Source organism: Phoenix dactylifera, chromosome 10 (genome assembly GCF_051530095.1).
Source record: "Phoenix dactylifera cultivar Ajwa chromosome 10, Ajwa_hap1_PhDact_Kaust_v1.1, whole genome shotgun sequence".
Lineage (NCBI taxonomy): Eukaryota > Viridiplantae > Streptophyta > Magnoliopsida > Arecales > Arecaceae > Phoenix > Phoenix dactylifera.
Genome location: NC_143199.1, coordinates 20835945 through 20854629, shown reverse-complemented (window position 1 = coordinate 20854629; position 18685 = coordinate 20835945). Strand labels below are relative to the sequence as shown.

General features: G+C 42.1%; 1 protein-coding gene and 1 long non-coding RNA gene across 2 annotated transcripts; one reads left to right on the top strand and one right to left on the bottom strand.

Moving 5' to 3' along the window:
• Nucleotides 1–8582: 8582 nt before the first annotated feature.
• LOC149752731 (uncharacterized) lies at nt 8583–9274 on the bottom strand. Its single transcript, XM_089925707.1, has 2 exons — nt 9269–9274; nt 8583–9167 (listed from the first exon to the last, which is right to left on the bottom strand). The coding sequence occupies exons 1-2, from the start codon at nt 9272–9274 to the stop codon at nt 8583–8585; spliced, it is 591 nt and encodes a 196-aa protein (XP_089781833.1).
• A 60-nt stretch (nt 9275–9334) lies between these two features.
• Nucleotides 9335–16093, top strand: LOC149752730 (uncharacterized). The gene is made up of 2 exons (XR_016396644.1): nt 9335–11095; nt 11859–16093. It is a non-coding gene; the product is annotated as an uncharacterized LOC149752730 (long non-coding RNA).
• Nucleotides 16094–18685: the final 2592 nt, after the last annotated feature.

The window sequence follows — 18685 nt, the reverse complement described above, 5'->3', positions numbered from 1 at the left end:
CCAATTGTTTCACCAAACAATTTCTAGTGATAATTTTTGCCCCACTCTCTTTAGCAGGCATGTGGCTCCTCCACCAAAGATTCTGGTTAGGTCCAACCATTAAATGATAGGGTTCCATGTAATCAACTAATAGATGACCAAGCCCGAGTGTGGCTCGGCCCACCTGACCACCTATTGAAGGTACACTCGACTCATCATATATCAAATAACAATTTCAATACCCGATAAGCACCAGACGTGTGGCGCCTCCAATGATTATCGAAATATTGGACTCATTATCATCTAACTTAATGGGAGGCTATGACCTAGTTATCCCCATAACTATTTCATTTTAAGGACCTAATAATTTTAGAGGATTAAATTAGGATAGATAAGAAGATCCGGTTAACCTAAATTCTTCCATTGACTTCACCAAGTCAGATTATAAAGAATTAGATTCAAACCAGTTAAGAAGGCACCTAAATCAGTCAAACTGATTTTTCTTACAGGCATGGGTTAACTCGAATAATTAAATGATCCAATAAAAAATGATTGACCAAATCGGCCAGGTAAGTGAGATCGGTGGAAGGGATATGCCATTAACTCGACAAAGACGCATCAGTGCGAGTAGCTTCCAATTAAAAACCACTGGTCGAGTCTGCCAAACCTACCTTAGACACCGATTGGTTAATCAATTTTGATTTTGACCATCCTAATGACTCGAGCTCAACCACGGAGCCTAAATCAAGTTCCATCTTGGTCTGATCAAAGATCCGAATTGATCAATCTACAACTATTGTATTTGACCTAGAGTTTTCTTTACCTAATCTAGTTACTACTTAATTAGATTTGATCAATTAACTCTAATTGGACCATGTTGGATTCTAACCCTAGGTCTAACCCAATCTTAAGAACTTGATTTGAGCTAACCCAAATGCCCCATAAATTATGCAATGTCATTTAATTGAGTTCACAATTCTAGATCTAGGTTTTCATCATCACTTAATTCTTAATTAAGTGTAAGTTTATGAAAATTCAGATCATTGTACTATTATTAATTACATACTAACTACAAAGTTTCAGTTCTTAAAACTTATTTTTCAGATCTGAGATTTGTAATTAATCATGTTAAAATTCAGATTTAATTCATGTTTAAATCTTAGATGATTTATGTCCATATATCACATATACAAACTCATATGAATTAACTTAAACAGCATACATCAGATGCATTTGTTTTCAGATTTGATTTGTCATACAAAATCAGAAAATAAATGAATTATAAATTTTATTTAGATCTAATCTAAACAAGTTTATGATTTTAGATTTATTCATGTTCTTTATATCACATATACATCAACATGAATTTACTTAGATCTCATGCATCACATGCATTCTAATTTTCAGATCTAATTAATCATGTAAAAATAGCAACTAAATCAATCATAAATCTCTTTTAAATCTGATCTAAACAAATCCATGATTTTAGATTTAATTACAAAGATTAAAACTACTTTTAATCTTCTTTTTGTGGTTCATCTTCAAGGATTGAATCACAGTGGCACCCCTACATGCCATAACAGATCCCATTGAATGGCAAAAGAGGGTTATGAACCCTTCTTTCTCTTATAACCGGACGGCCTGGTGATCATTCCAATCAGATTAATTGACTACTAGGATTAGAAAACTTGTTTTAGGCATAAATGTTTAAACTACTTTGAACCTTGCTCTGATACCACTGTTGGAAACCCTGGTGGTCGCATACATATATTTTTTAAAAATTTTACAGCGAAAGCATGAATTAAACTATTTAATTCCTATGCATGCTAGAGATCATATCTCTACAACAAAAATAGATCCAGTACTTTAAACATTTATCCTAAACAAGTAGGCATGATTCTATGTCTAACATGTAGTCATACAAAATTTCAGCAACCTAGTTGATTTCTAATTTTAATTTTTAATGAGATCAGATCTCATACCTTTTTGCTTTGAGAACTTTGATGATGTCTTGATCACCTTGTATAGCCGCACACGTGTCCGGCCTCTACGGATAGTCCATGCGAAGCTCTAGGAAGATCCACAACTGCAGGAGTGCTAGCTCATGCAGAGGTGCTGCAGTGGCTAAACTTTTCTCCCTTGAAGCACTCAACTTTTGATTCTTCTTCAAGAGGATGAAGGATGGAGATGTAGGAGAAGAAGGAGAGAGAAGATGGCTGGCTCTCATAATTTTTTCAGAATTTAGAACCTTTTCTAAAGACCATCTCAACAAACCCTAGGTGTGGGAGTCCTTTTATAGCCAAAAGACCCCCCATGCCTCACACCTCTTTTGGCCAATAAATTTGGCTGATAAAATTTCCAAAAAATTTTTGTGAATCAGCAGATAAGAGATGAACAAATTCTGTTTTAATCTTGTGCCAAGAATCCCTAAAAATTAGGGGGTTATTGCACCCCAAGCTTCAGCGGTACGCCACCCTACTTGATGCATCATGCAGTCCCTACAAATTAGGGATTTGATTCCTATCTTTTTAGAAAGATTTGAGGCACCATATTTTTCTTAAAAATATCCCCACGCCTCCTCTTTCCTCACACCAAAAATTGGCCAAAAATAAAGAGGATAGGCACCACTGCTTTTAGGGATAAGGATGAGGTATCTTTCTTCTCCAAGAAAGAAAGCTAGGGTCCTAAATTTTAGAAATTATTTTTCATAATAAATTCTAATTATTTGGATACTTAATCCTCATCAAATAAGAACTCTTAATTGACTTGAGTCAATCTCAATCTAATTGGGTCAAGTCCGATCAATTAGGTTATGCCCAATCGGCTCGGGTTGAACCCGATCGAATTAGGTCAAACCCTAATTTAGCCCAAATTGAATCTAAATTCAATTTGGCTTAATTAAAGTCCAATAATTCAATCAAATTGAATTTATTAGTAATCCAATTACTAATTAATCCTCTAATAATTTAATAATTATTTTAATGCAACTTTTGCTTAGGATAATTTGTCAATCGAATTGACCAAATTACCCCTGAATGATTTTTAATCATCAATCAGCCATTTGATCAACCTAGAAATTTCTATGCGTGTGACCCTATAGTTTCGAACCTAAGCTAGTAGCACCAGAACAACTTCTTGTACTAATCGAAATGACCATCTAGCAATGGTACCCGACGTCCGGATAGGCCGAATGATTGCAAAGCAACATTCAAGAACCCTTGGACTATGGTTACCGTATAATTTATCCCTATGACTCCTAAATATCAGGATGATTTCAGAGTTCTGTCAACTCTGTAATAAGTGCATCCATGATGTGATTCAACTTTAGAAATCCTGTGACTTCTCACAAGGATTATCCTGGCCAAGATTTTGCTAAATTGAACACAAGGCATTATCTCCTATTTTCAGGAGGGGTCAATTCCATCTTGACTCACAACTGACTATGCAAGTACTTGACTGTACCCAGTGACCTTCCGTCAGTGAATTAGAAATTCAGGTAGTCCGGTACCAAAGTACAGTGAGTTGCTTGCTAGTCACAGGTTGTGGTCTCAGGTTAGAGGGCCAAACTTATACCCATATCCGCTCGGAACATCTTTTGACAGTAGAGCGTTCCATAATTGGTCGCGTTCAGTGAAATGTACTCCTACACTTCATCTGTGTGACATATTAGTGTCTCCACACTCCTTGGTTAAGAGAACAACCAACATATATGTCACACAACGACCTAATCTCGATAATGCTGTCGTCCTAGTAACAGCATATCATTTGATCGCGAACAGTTTTAAGGACTTGAAGATAAATCCTCCTTTATCATAAAACAAGTCCTAAGGACTTCATCATATAAAAGTTCATTTGAAGATGTACAATGAAATGATAAATAATGCCAAATAACATTTTATTAATTTATCAATTCATTTACAAAATTCAATCATCAACATGCTGACGATTGACATTTAGGATATAATTTCCAACAGAGCTGACCCCAAGAATACTTGAGCCGACCCCAATGGAGCCGACCCCAAGGATATGTGCTCAAAAACTACGTCTCTGTAATCACTGAGAGGGTTGACCCCAATGGAGCTTGAGTCGACCCCACTGTAGCATGTGTCGACCCCAAGAAAGGTTGAGTCGACCCCAGTAAAAATAGCCGAAAATGCAAGGTTCTGTGGTTCCTGAGAAGGCCGACCCCACTGTAGAGGGTGAGTTGGGTCGACCCCAAGTCTAATGAACAGTAAGTTGAGTCGACCCCAGAAAAGTTTGGGTCGATCCCAGCACGGGCAAGGGCATAACGGCTAGTTCTGCAGAAGTACTTTTTGACCTCCCAATGGCTAGTAACGGCTAGTTTTTCAAATCTAACCAATGGGGAGTGACCAATGGAGGTGGGCAAGTATTTAAAGTGACACTATTCATCAGAGGAAGGATCTTTTGCGAAGAAATCAATAGTTCATTCAAGTCAAAGCAAGCCCTAGCATCCTTCATCAAGGTTCTCCATTTAAGTCTCAAAAAGGAGGTGGTTGAGCAATCTTAGTGTGCATTCAACAGCTCCACCAAACCATTGTGAAGTGAAGTAACCTTGGCAAAGAAAAGAAGAGCATCCTCAAAGCGATAACTATTTTCTCATCTCTTCTATTAGTGTAAAATTGTTATATTTGCTCTTCTTGGAGTTTCAAACTCTTTCTTCTTAATTACTTTGTAAGGTTTGTTGGTGAGCCCGTAAAACCAACGGTGTAGGTTGTTGGTGAGCCCGCAAAACCAACATAGATTTTTGGTAATCCCGGAAAACCAAAGTGTAAAGGTTTTTGGATTGTGAGCTCGAAAAACAATCCAACTGTAATCCGCGGGATTATAGTGAATTTCCAAGAGGACACTTGGAGAGTGGACGTAGGTGCTTAGGAGAGCACCGAACCACTATACTTGTTGTATCTTTGTATTGTGTATTGTTCTAACTTCACTACAGACACTCAATTAATATTAACTAAACCACTCACTCATCAATTGATTTAATTAAGGGATCGAAAAATTTAGAAAAAACAATTCACCCCCCCCCCCCCCCCTCTCTTGGCTTGTCACCTTGGGCAACAGCCCGGCATGGGGATCACCAAGGACGAGGGCGAGCCCGAGGATTTGGCGGACGGCGGCACAACCAGCAGCATGCCTGCGAGCCCCGAGGCCGAACGGGAGACCATCGAGGCCAAGGCCGAGGTGACCGATCCGACAACTAGGGAAGTTCTCCCCGGAGAAGTTACCAAGGACGCCCCTGAAGAAGTGGCCGAGGCTGTTTTTGAGGCCGTTGGCGAGGCCCCGTCCAAGGAGGTTGCAGATCCTCACGGACATGGGCCAGCGGAGGACCCCGGGGTGGCTCCCTCAAAGAACGTGATCGTCATGGACGACCTTGAGGCTGACGCCGAGGCCACTACCGCCCTCGAAATTCCCTAGGACTTGGCTTCTTCCCTTCTTCTTTTTTTTTGTAAATGAGGTTGGCCTCTATGGCCTAATTTTGTGCTTAGCTTTCGGCCTCTGCGGCCTAATCTTGTACTTAGCCTTCGGGCTTTTATCAATGAAATATCTTCTTTCCAAATTCTGCTGTGTGTTTGTGTTTGTTTCCATTTGCATAATTGATAAACTTTTATCTTGGCTGCTCGGCTAAGTCTTTAGACCTAGGTCCTGGTAGAACTCACTAAGCTTTCAGGCTCGGTCTCGGAGAAATTATGCTAAGACTTTAGGCTTACACTCCCAAGGAATTCGCCAAGTCTTTGAGCTCGGGCTCCGAAGAAATCCCGCTAAGCCCTTTGGCTCATCTTCCAGAGAAATTTCGCCAAGTCCTTGGGTTCGACTTCTGGAAGAGCCTTATTAAAGCTTTGAGCTCGGACTCAATGGCAGCGTGGGCCAAAATTGAGCTGCCGTCGGAGCTTTCATTCTTTTTGATCTCGAACTTGGTCGAGATGCCATTGGGCGGAACTTGAGTTCGTGGTCAGTGTGACTGGGTACCCCCAAGCCCGGCTAGGACATCATCGGGCAGAGCTCGAGGTCATTGTTGCAGGCCATCTCGAACTAGGTCAGGCCTTTGTTTGGAGAAATTTGAAGTCGGTGGAGATTGAGCTGGAGATTGGCGGTGTGGATCATTCCGAACTTGGTCGGGGCATCCCGGACTCGGTCGGAAGATCGTGCGCGAGGTCGAGGGAGTCTGGGCTCGCAGTCTACTCGGGAGAGCATCCCGGCCTTGGTCGGAGGATCCCGAGCCTGGTCGGGGCTTCATCGGAGATACATGTAGGAGGCGAGCTTCGTCCGTTGATCGTTCTGTAATATAATTAAGTAAGTATAGAGAGATTTTCGTACCGAGTAGGATATACCTATTGTGCAGTTGGAGCTAAGTGTCTCGGGTCGGGTTGTCCGAGCCGAGCTAAGGGACTCTGCTCCGAGGTCGGCTTCAGCGACCCATGGTCGACTCAGCAAGGTGCCTCCACTCAGCTCGAGGTGCGTTGTCGGGGGGCGCTGAATGTCGTCGAAAAGTTGTGAAGATGTCGCCACGAGATCGAGGGAGACTTAGCTCGCGGTCAACTCAGCAGCGCCCAGCAGTGCTTTCCGAGATCGAGGGGGCTTGGGCCCGCGGTCGACTCAGCGGGGCATCCCGACGTCGAGGGAGACTTGGCTCGCGGTCGACGCAGCGGGGCATCCCGACCTTAGTCGGGGAACCATCCCGAGGTCGAGGGCGCTTGGGCCCGCGGTCGACTCAGTGGGGCATCCCGAGGTTGAGGAAGACTTGGCTCGTGGTCGATGCAGCAGGGCATCCCGACCTTAGTCGGGGGACCATCCCGAGCTCGAGGGGGCTTGGGCTCGCGGTCGACGCAGCGGGGCATCCCGAGGTCGAGGGAGACTTGGCCCGCCGTCGACGCAGCGTGGCATCCCGATCTTAGTCGGGGGACCATCCCGAGGTTGAGGAGGCTTGGGCCCGAGGTCGAGGGAGACTTGGCTCGCGATCGACGCAGCGGAGCATCCCGACCTTAGTCGGAGGACCGTCCTGAGGTCGAGGGGGCTTGGGCCCGCGGTCGACTCAGCGGGGCATCCCGAGGTCAAGGAAGACTTGGCTCGCGGTCGACGTAGCGGGGCATCCCGACCTTAGTCGGGGGACCGTCCTGAGGTCGAGGGGGCTTGGGCCCGCGGTCGACGCAGCGGGGCATCCCGAGATCGAGGGAGACTTGGCTCACGGTCGACGCAGCGGGGCATCCCGACCTTAGTCGGGGGACCATCCCGAGGTTGAGGGGGCTTGGGCCCGCGGTCGATGTGGTGGGGCATCCCGAGCTTGGTCGAGGTCTTGTTGGAGATGAAGATTGGACTCGGAGTTGTCGCGATGGAGCATCCCGGACTTAGTTGGGGCATCCAAACTTGGTCGGGCATCCAGAATTGGTCGGGCATCTGGACTTAGTCGGGCATCCTATAGTTCACAAGTAGATTATCATCAGGAGAAGTATTGAATAATTGAAGAAGAGCTGTAAGTAAATTAACATGAGGAGAAATGTTAGTTATGTTTTTCAAACATCGGAGACCCCTAGGGTTCTACTGATAATATATCCGGAGATTTTCGGAGTTCCAGCTTTGGAAAATAGGGGTTCCCTCAAGGGACTCCAACTTGTATGCTCCAAGATGCTGGACTCGAGCAACTCGGTATGGCCCTTCCCAGTTTAGGGCAAGCTTCCCTTATTCGGTAGGTTGAGAAGCCTCAGCTTTCCTCATGACGAGATCCCCCACCTTGAAGAGCTTGACTTTCACCTTGGAGTTGTAGTACTGCACCGCCTTCCATTGGTATCTCGCCATGCGGACTCGGGCAGCCTCCCTTGTCCCCTCAACGAGATCCAAATTACTTCTGAGTCGGGATGAGTTGGAGGCTTCATCGTAGTTCTCCACCCTTAGCGATGGAAGCCCGATCTCTAAGGGGATGACAGCTTCCGTCCCGTAGGCCAGATTAAAGGAGGTCTCGCCGGTGGGGAGACGGAATGTAGTTCTGTAGGCCCGGAGAACATTGTAGAGATCCTCGACCCATTGCCCTTTGGCTCGGTCGAGTCTGGCTTTGAGCCCTTGGAGGATGGTGCAGTTCGTCACCTCGATTTCTCCATTTGTCTGTGGATGAGCGACTGAGGTGAAGCGGTGGTCGATGCCGAGCTCGGAGCAAAATTTTCTGAAGTGGGCGTTGTCGAACTGGCGGCTGTTGTTGGATATGAGGATACGGAAAAGTTCAAATCTGGAGATTATTGACTTGCAGACAAAGTCTCACATCTTTGGCTCAGAAATTTGGGCCACCGGCTAAACTTCAACCCACTTGGTGAAGTAGTCGACAGAGACAATGAGGAACTTGCTCTGTCCGGTGGCTAGGGAGAATGGTCCCAAGATGTCGATCCCCAATGGGCAAATGGCTATGGGGCGCTGATCGAGGTCAGTGGAACCGAGGGTTGGCGATGAATGTTGGCATTCCGCAGACACCGATCGCACTTTTGGACAAAGTCCAATGTATCTTTTTGGAGTGCGGGCCACTAATATCCTTGGCGCAAAATTTTGTGGGCCAGGGCCCGACCTCCTAGATGGTTCCCGCAGATTCTTTCGTAAACCTCTCACATAGCATAATCCACCTCTGAGGGACGGAGACATCTAAGAAGGGAGGAGGTGAACGATCTGCGGTAGAGCTTGCCTTCGTATAGGAGGTATCGGGAAGCCTGACGTTTAATCCGGCAGGCTTCGAGCTCGTCATTGGGGAGGACTTCGCTCTGCAGGTAAGCGACGAACGTGTCCATCCAGCTCGGCTCGGTCTCGATGCAGAGAGCTGGTTCAGGCTCTTCGGTGCTAGGCACCTGGAGATACTCAAGCACTGTGGTCTTCGGAAGCTCGCTTATGCGGGAAGTCGCCAGTTTTGACAATTGATCTGCTCTCGTATTCTCTGCTCTGGAGATATGCTGGATGTCGAAGGAGCCCAGTATGGGGGCGAGGTCTCGGACCTTTTGGAGATACCTCTTCATTGATGGTTCTCTCGCCTCGAAGTCTCCCAAGATCTGGTTCACGACCAGTTGGGAGTCGCTGAACGCCTTCAAATTCTTGACCCTCAGCTCCTTTGCCAGCTTCAGCCTGGCAATAAGCGCCTCATACTCCACCTCATTGTTCGAGGCGAAAAATTTGAAGCGTAGTGCTTGCTCTGCAACTACCTGATAAGTACTAAATAATGCATAAATTAATATCTTATTTATAGCACTTATCATTAATTTAATTCACATATTTTGTAAATTTAACTAAAAAAATGTATTACCTTCATTATTGCATTTTAAAGGTAATTCAAGTTTGATTTGATTATTTATTGATTAAGCTTAATGCATGCAGGTCGAGTCGAGCTCAATTAGGTAAAGGCTAAATGGACACTACATCATTTCACAATTTCACATTCTCCTGAGTCGACTCCAAGAACTCTTCTCCAAAATCCAGTGCTTTCCAAGTTCACCTAAATTTCGTCCCACTCATTCTAATTCTCCTGTTTTAACATTAAAAATAATACAATCCCTTCAATCAATTGTTTCTCAGATCTCAAAGCATACTATCTTAGTTGCACAGATTGCAAAGCCTCACCCCTTCAATCCATTTCAACTTCCCATGAATAATCCCAGATCTCCTCCCAGCCATTCCGCTTCCCTCCACGTCATTTCTTTAGGAACAGAGCCATATGTACAGGATAAGCTCTCATATCCAAACTTCCCCTTCTTCTGGATCGTTCTCACATTCATTCCGTTCGAAACTCAAAGCTTCTCCCGGATCACTCCCTCTCAACCGAATCTAGCTTTCCATCACCCACGGATAAGCCCAAGCCAGCCTTCATCTCATCCGCGATTAACTCCCAGCTTCATCCCATTCAAATTCATTCTCCTAAGCTTCTCCAGCTAGATTCCCTCCACGGATGAACATCTCCCAACGTCCAGCTTAATCTTCCCGAGATCCCAACTCCAAGCGCCCACATCTTCGGCAGTCCAAAGAACAAATCCAAACCTCCACGAATAGAGTACGTCCGCAGCTTCATCCTCCCGATTCTTCCGGCACCTCATCTAAGCCGTGAACAGCACCCCAGCATCTTCCGGATGAGCATTCCATCTTCTTCTGACTTCTTCTCATCAACAAATCCGAACCAAATGCATAACAGAGCACCCATATCCCAAGGAACAGACCCGTATGTGATCTTCTCCCCTATTTCATGCATGGCCAGCCGTTCCCAAGCTTCACGGAAGCTTCATCTAAACTGTCAACCGAATCCAAGTTTTTCCCCTGTTTCAGAATCAAGTCCCAATATCCCACGGAACAGCTCCTCCCGCGATGCTTGCCATACAAACTTCTATCTTTATCCAACACCCAAGCTGCCGAATCCCGTGGAACATCTCCCCTGTTCCCAACCGAATCGAGTTCATCCTCCCGTGATCCACTCATCTCCCAGCTGCATCCATTTGATTCCAGCTCCATCCTTGCGAGTTTCACGGCATCCAAACATCCCCTGTTTCTCCACGACCAGGCTTCTTCCACGTCCACTAGCGAGGGATTCTTCCCAGCCAAAGGAAATCAAACATCGAACCGAGCCATATCTAAGCACCTTCATTCCGTTTTACTCCCAGCGTCTGCATATCCATGGGATACTCAAATCCCAGCTTCTCTTCCGGTTTGATCCCATGAAATCGCTAACGTCTCAGCTCATCTTCCGACGCGTCCGGCTTCACGCGTCTTCTCCTTTGATCCGAACCACAGCAGTCCACGAATCAGGCCAAGCTTCATCCCAACGGCAAAGGGTTCATCCTTATCTACATTCGAAACAGAAGAGGGGAGTCGCAGCCTATAAAAGGCCCCAGGGTGAACAGAGGAGGATTCATTGACGACCGGGAGAAGAAGATCTCGGGAGAGAGGGAGTTCCCACCGAAGTAAAAAGGAAAGAGAGGCTTTTGGGTATTGTGGGAAGAACTTCCCACGGAAAAAGAAAAAAAAATGAAATGCTAAGGGAGTCCCACGGGAGAGGAAAAAGCCGGAAGGAAGAAATGAGAGCCCGCTGCTGTGCCACTGCTGCTGTCGCCCACGACTTCATTGGAAGGCTGATCTCCTCTCTAGGGTTGGATGCAGCCCTAACAAAGGAACACGGGTTTTATATTTTATTTTATATTCTTGGGGTTGTATGAACTTATTATTATTTTTAATGGATATCTTCTTCTGAATCATATTTAATTTTTGTGATTTTAAGTATGGTATTCGTACAACTATTCTTCATGATCATTAAAGTAAAAATAAGATAGTTCATGCTTAAGGAAGATGCGATGTGCTACCACCTTAGATTAGGATAGACATTTCATGCTAACTAAAGATGGACTATGCCTAAATTGCTTTTGTGAAATTTTTATTCGAATGCTTATTAGGCTTGTAGCCAATTTGCATGTTAATCCAAGAACGAAATAAATTATAAATAACCCTTGTTCCGATGTTAGTGGTGAATTCCTTGCCCTAGGTTCCCTCAAACTGATATCATTTTAATTGCATTTTTTTATTAAATTTCTTAGTTTAATTTTCTTCACAAACTCTTCTTTTTAATTTTCTTTTAAGAAAAATAACTATACCCCAATCCCTATGGATCGATACCCGTAATCACTATCTTACTAGATATGTGCTATTGCGTGGTCTTTAAAGTTGACTATCAATTTTTGGCGCCGTTGCCGGGGATTGTTAGCATAGTTATTTTTCTTTTTATTAAAAAAAACTTTCAAAAAAAAAAACTTTCAAAAAATATATATATCTAAAATAAAATAAAAATATTTTCTATTTTTGTTACTTTTCTTATCTCCTTTCTCTCTCTTACTAATTTTTGATTTTTATTTGATCAGGAATCGAAGAGGAAGTCCGGGATGATCAAAAAGGGAACTGCTGAAAAAAGAATGCTGTAGAGGTTTGCTTTTAAAAAAAATTGCTGGGAAAATTCTCTTTGGTAACATCTAAACCTTTCTTATTTAAATTGATTCCCAATTAGCCTGAAATTTTGTGGTGATTGTTTGATTTTAATTTTAGTAAAAGTGTGAATGCATGCTTGATACACATACATCAATTAATCCGCACATAGTAAGGGCAATCACCCCAACAAGATAAGAACTGGATTTCATCACCAGATTCTTACCCAAATTAGGTGAATCAATTCTCACATAGCTATCACGTTAATTAAAATCAATTAGACGTTGGCCCCTAGAGACATTCGAGCTCAATAGGACGAAGATCACTGAAAGTTGCACCAATTTCGCTCTGTGGCTCAGTTGATGTCTAGGCAAGCTTTGTCCCAAGGGAGACAGTTCATCTGTTCGAGGCAAGTGGTTTTTAAGTGGGACCTTTGCAACGCATCGTGACCCCCCACTTACCTGGGAGCTTACCTGGTCAACTTCGTTCATTAGACCGGATTGGAGGCTTAGGTGTCCTCTTCAAACCAGTTAGGAGCTGTCTAGTGATTTTAGGGCAAATACAAGGATTTGACGTATTTTTCTTTTAGTGCATGCTTGACTTGACTGATCAGAAGAGTATAACTCCTTGCTCGACAATCAGTCTTCCACAAATTTTCTTTCTTGGAGAACTCGGCATGAATCCGGTATAATTCGATAAGGATGCGCTCCGTCTGGCTGAAGACGTTAAACTTAGTACTTGTTGGGAGGCAACCCAATTCTCATAGATTATTTTTGCATATTTTCTTGTCGCATTTTTTTTCAGGAGTCCTCATATTACTGATGCAACTAAGGTACAATGCTTCTATCCTCCATATGCATCATATTTTCATCCCAAATAAAAAAATATATAAAAAATAAAAATCATAATATAATATCTCAAAAAAATAAAAAAATAAAAAAAAAATAAAAAAAACATTGAGGACAATGTCTGATCTAGGTTGGGGGTATAGGATTCGAATTTTTGAAGAAATTTTTCGCATTTTCATATTTTTGAATAAATTTTTAGAAAAAAAAAACTAATTTCTATGCCTTAGTGCTGAAATGATAAATACACAAAGTATATAAAATCTAAAAAGCCCAATGATTTGTCAGGAATAAGACAATTTGAGTTCTTTTCATTAAAAGTTCTTTTAGTGAGTGGTAAGATAATTTGTACTTTGGAATTTCACAATACACATGGCCTGCACTTCTAAGGGTTAGGTTCAACATTATGTTGTTAAGTCTGGTAGCAACCTTGAGTCCTGATGAATCATTCCTATCTAATTCACTATTATTCCATATTTATTAAAAAAAATAGTCAGGTACATCGAAAAGGGCTACCTATTGTCAAAAGTCAGCGGGCTTGTATGAGGAACCTGAGCATAGGTCCATAGGGGAGTCTTGATGCCCAACACCTTATGCCATCTGGTGTGGGAGTGTTGACTGAATGCTCGCTATACGGAGGAATCATTACAAGAGTAAAAGTACGTAATTTATTTATAATTTAAAAAAAAAATAATAATATTGACCTTGAAAAAAGACGATAGTGTGAAAGCCGTCGCTGTAAAAATTTGAGTAAACTGGAATATTACAGATAAAGCCCATGAGGTATTAAAGTAAGCATCCACAACTCACGAAATCCTGCAAGATAGGATGATTTTGAATCAGTGATTAGGTCTTATCTGACCAATTCTTGGAAACTACCAGCTTTAGCAGTATTTTGGAGAATCTAAAACCTTAGCTTGTGTATGGTCCAGATATCACCAAGCACCCAAGTATAAATAAGCCTTACAACTCTCTAACAGAAACTTAATGACTTCAACTTAAGTTGCATACTGACTTAGGATTTGGGCTGACTTAGTAATTAAAACTTTGTGTGCTTTTGAAATTATTGGCACTTATGCATTTGAAATTAGATTTCATAAAACGATAAAATAAATTCTTTGGGTAGAGACAACAGTTTGTGGGTATCTGAGCCGAAAACCCTCACGAGACAAAACTCGTCCACTAGGGCCACCTAGGGGTTTAAAGCCTTATTGCATACGGTAAATGCAATCACGATTCCTGCGAAAGTGAGTTTGTTTTTTTTTCGCTCGAGGACTAGCAAAATGTAGGTTGGGGGTGTGATAAGTGCTAAATAATGCATAAATTAATATCTTATTTATAGCACTTATCATTAATTTAATTCACATATTTTGTAAATTTAACTAAAAAAATGTATTATCACCACATTTTAAAGGTAATTCAAGTTTGATTTGATTATTTATTGATTAAGCTTAATGCATGCAGGTCGAGTCGAGCTCAATTAGGTAAAGCCTAAACGGACACTACATCATTTCACAATTTCACATTCTCCTGAGTCGACTCCAAGAACTCTTCTCCAAAATCCAGTGCTTTCCAAGTTCACCTAAATTTCGTCCCACTCATTCCAATTCTCCTGTTTTAACATTAAAAATAATACAATCCCTTCAATCAATTATTTCTCAGATCTCAAAGCATACTATCTTAGTTGCACAGATTGCAAAGCCTCACCCCTTCAATCCATTTCAACTTCCCATGAATAATCCCAGATCTCCTCCCAGCCATTCCGCTTCCCTCCACGTCATTTCTTTAGGAACAGAGCCATATGTACAGGATAAGCTCTCATATCCAAACTTCCCCTTCTTTTGGATCGTTCTCACATTCATTCCGTTCGAAACTCAAAGCTTCTCCCGGATCACTCCCTCTCAACCGAATCTAGCTTTCCATCACCCACGGATAAGCCCAAGCCAGCCTTCATCTCATCCGCGATTAACTCCCAGCTTCATCCCGTTCAAATTCCTTCTCCTAAGCTTCTCCAGCTAGATTCCCTCCACGGATGAACATCTCCCAACGTCCAGCTTCATCTTCCCGAGATCCCAACTCCAAGCGCCCACATCTTCGGCAGTCCAAAGAACAAATCCAAACCTCCACAAACAGAGTACGTCCGCAGCTTCATCCTCCCGATTCTTCCGGCACCTCATCTAAGCCGTGAACAGCACCCCAGCATCTTCCGGATGAGCATTCCATCTTCTTCTGACTTCTTCTCATCCACAAATCCGAACCAAATGCATAACAGAGCACCCTTATCCCAAGGAACAGACCCGTATGTGATCTTCTCCCCTATTTCACGCATGGCCAGCCGTTCCCAAGCTTCACGGAAGCTTCATCTAAACTGTCAACCGAATCCAAGTTTTTCCCCTGTTTCGGAATCAAGTCCCAATATCCCACGGAACAGCTCCTCCCGCGATGCTTGCCATACAAACTTCTATCTTTATCCAACACCCAAGCTGCCGAATCCCATGGAACATCTCCCCTGTTCCCAACCGAATCAAGTTCATCCTCCCGTGATCCACTCATCTCCCAGCTGCATCCATTTGATTCCAGCTCCATCCTTGCGAGTTTCACGGCATCCAAACATCCCCTGTTTCTCCACGACCAGGCTTCTTCCACGTCCACCAGCGAGGGATTCTTCCCAGCCAAAGGAAATCAAACATCGAACTGAGCCATATCTAAGCACCTTCATTCCGTTTTACTCCCAGCGTCTGCATATCCATGGGATAAACTCAAATCCCAGCTTCTCTTCCGGTTTGATCCCATGAAATCGCTAACGTCTCAGCTCATCTTCCCACGCGTCCGGCTTCACGCGTCTTCTCCTTTGATCCGAACCACAGCAGTCCATGAATCAGGCCAAGCTTCATCCCAACGGCAAAGGGTTCATCCTTATCTACATTCGAAACAGAGGAGGGGAGTCGCAGCCTATAAAAGGCCCCAGGGTGAACAGAGGAGGATTCATTGACGACCGGGAGAAGATCATCTCGGGAGAGAGGGAGTTCCCACCGAAGTAAAAAAGGAAAGAGAGGCTTTTGGGTATTGTGGGAAGAACTTCCCACGGAAAAAGAAAAAAAAATGAAATGCTAAGGGAGTCCCACGGGAGAGGAAAAAGCCGGAAGGAAGAAATGAGAGCCCGCTGCTGTACCACTGCTGCTGTCGCCCACGACTTCATTGGAAGGCTGATCTCCTCTCTAGGGTTGGATGCAGCCCTAACAAAGGAACACGGGTTTTATATTTTATTTTATATTCTTGGGGTTGTATGAACTTATTATTATTTCTAATGGATATCTTCTTTTGAATCATATTTAATTTTTGTGATTTTAAGTATGGTGTTCGTACAACTATTCTTCATGATCATTAAAGTAAAAATAAGATAGTTCATGCTTAAGGAAGATGCGATGTGCTACCACCTTAGATTAGGATAGACATTTCATGCTAACTAAAGATGGACTATGCCTAAATTGCTTTTGTGAAATTTTTATTCGAATGCTTATTAGGCTTGTAGCCAATTTGCATGTTAATTCAAGAACGAAATAAATTATAAATAACCCTTGTTCCGATGTTAGTGGTGAATTCCTTGCCCTAGGTTCCCTCAAACTGATATCATTTTAATTGCATTTTTTTATTAAATTTCTTAGTTTAATTTTCTTCACAAACTCTTCTTTTTAATTTTCTTTTAAGAAAAATAACTATACCCCAATCCCTATGGATCGATACCCGTAATCACTATCCTACTAGATATGTGCTATTGCGTGGTCTTTAAAGTTGACTATCAATTTTTGGCGCCGTTGCCGGGGATTGTTAGCATAGTTGTTTTTCTTTTCATTAAAAAAAAACTTTCAAAAAAAAACTTTCAAAAAATATATATATCTAAAATAAAATAAAAATAATTTCTATTTTTGTTACTTTTCTTATCTCCTTTCTCTCTCTTACTAATTTTTGATTTTTATTTGATCAGGAATCGAAGAGGAAGTCTGGGATGATCAAAAAGGGAATTGCTGAAAAAAGAATGCTGTAGAGGTTTGCTTTTAAAAAAAATTGCTGGAAAAATTCTCTTTGGTAACATCTAAACCTTTCTTATTTAATTTGATTCCCAATTAGCCTAAAATTTTGTGGTAATTGTTTGATTTTAATTTTAGTAAAAGTGTGAATACATGCTTGATACACATACATCAATTAATCCGCACATAGTAAGGGCAATCACCCCAACAAGATAAGAACTGGATTTCATCACCAGATTCTTGCCCAAATTAGGTGAATCAATTCTCACATAGCTATCACGTTAATTAAAATCAATTAGACGTTGGCCCCTAGAGACATTCGAGCTCAATAGGACGAAGATTACTGAAAGTTGCACCAATTTCGCTCTGTGGCTCAGTTGATGTCTAGGCAAGCTTTGTCCCAAGGGAGACAGTTCATCTGTTCGAGGCAAGTGGTTTTTAAGTGGGACCTTTGCAACGCATCGTGACCCCCCCACTTACCTGGGAGCTTACCTGGTCAACTTCGTTCATTAGACCGGATTGGAGGCTTAGGTGCCCTCTTCAAACCAGTTAGGAGCTGTCTAGTGATTTTAGGGCAAATACAAGGATTTGACGTATTTTTCTTTTAGTGCATGCTTGACTTGACTGATCAGAAGAGTATAACTCCTTGCTCGACAATCAGTCTTCCACAAATTTTCTTCCTTGGAGAACTCGGCATGAATCCGGTATAATTTGATAAGGATGCGCTCCGTCTGGCTGAAGACGTTAAACTTAGCACTTGTTGGGAGGCAACCCAATTCTCATAGATTATTTTTGCATATTTTCTTGTCGCATTTTTTTTTTCAGGAGTCCTCATATTACTGATGCAACTAAGGTACAATGCTTCTATCCTCCATATGCATCATATTTTTATCCCAAATAAAAAATATATAAAAAATAAAAATCATAATATAATATCTCAAAAAAAATAAAAAAATAAAAAAAATTAAAAAAAAACAATGAGGACAATGTCTGATCTAGGTTGGGGGGTATAGGATTCGAATTTTTGAAGAAATTTTTCGCATTTTCATATTTTTGAAAAAAAATTTAGAAAAAAAACCTAATTTCTATGCCTTAGTGCTGAAATGATAAATACACAAAGTATATAAAATCTAAAAAGCCCAATGATTTGTCAGGAATAAGACAATTTGAGTTCTTTTCATTAAAAGTTCTTTTAGTGAGTGGTAAGATAATTTGTACTTTGGAATTTCACAATACACATGGCCTGCACTTCTAAGGGTTAGGTTCAACATTATGTTGTTAAGTCTGGTAGCAACCTTGAGTCCTGATGAATCATTCCTATCTAATTCACTATTATTCCATATTTATTAAAAAAAATAGTCAGGTACATCGAAAAGGGCTACCTATTGTCAAAGGTCAGCGGGCTTGTATGAGGAACCTGAGCATAGGTCCATAGGGGAGTCTTGATGCCCAACACCTTATGCCATCTGGTGTGGAAGTGTTGACTGAATGCTCGCTATACGGAGGAATCATTACAAGAGTAAAAGTACGTAATTTATTTATAATTTAAAAAAAGAAAAAAAAGAGAAAATAATATTGACCTTGAAAAAAGACGATAGTGTGAAAGCCGTCGCTGTAAAAATTCGAGTAAACTGGAATATTACAGATAAAGCCCATGAGGTATTAAAGTAAGCATCCACAACTCTCGAAATCCTGCAAGATAGGATGATTTTGAATCAGTGATTAGGTCTTATCTGACCAATTCTTGGAAACTACCAGCTTTAGCAGTATTTTGGGGAATCTAAAACCTTAGCTTGTGTATGGTCCAGATATCACCAAGCACCCAAGTATAAATAAGCCTTACAACTCTCTAATAGAAACTTAATGACTTCAACTTAAGTTGCATACTGACTT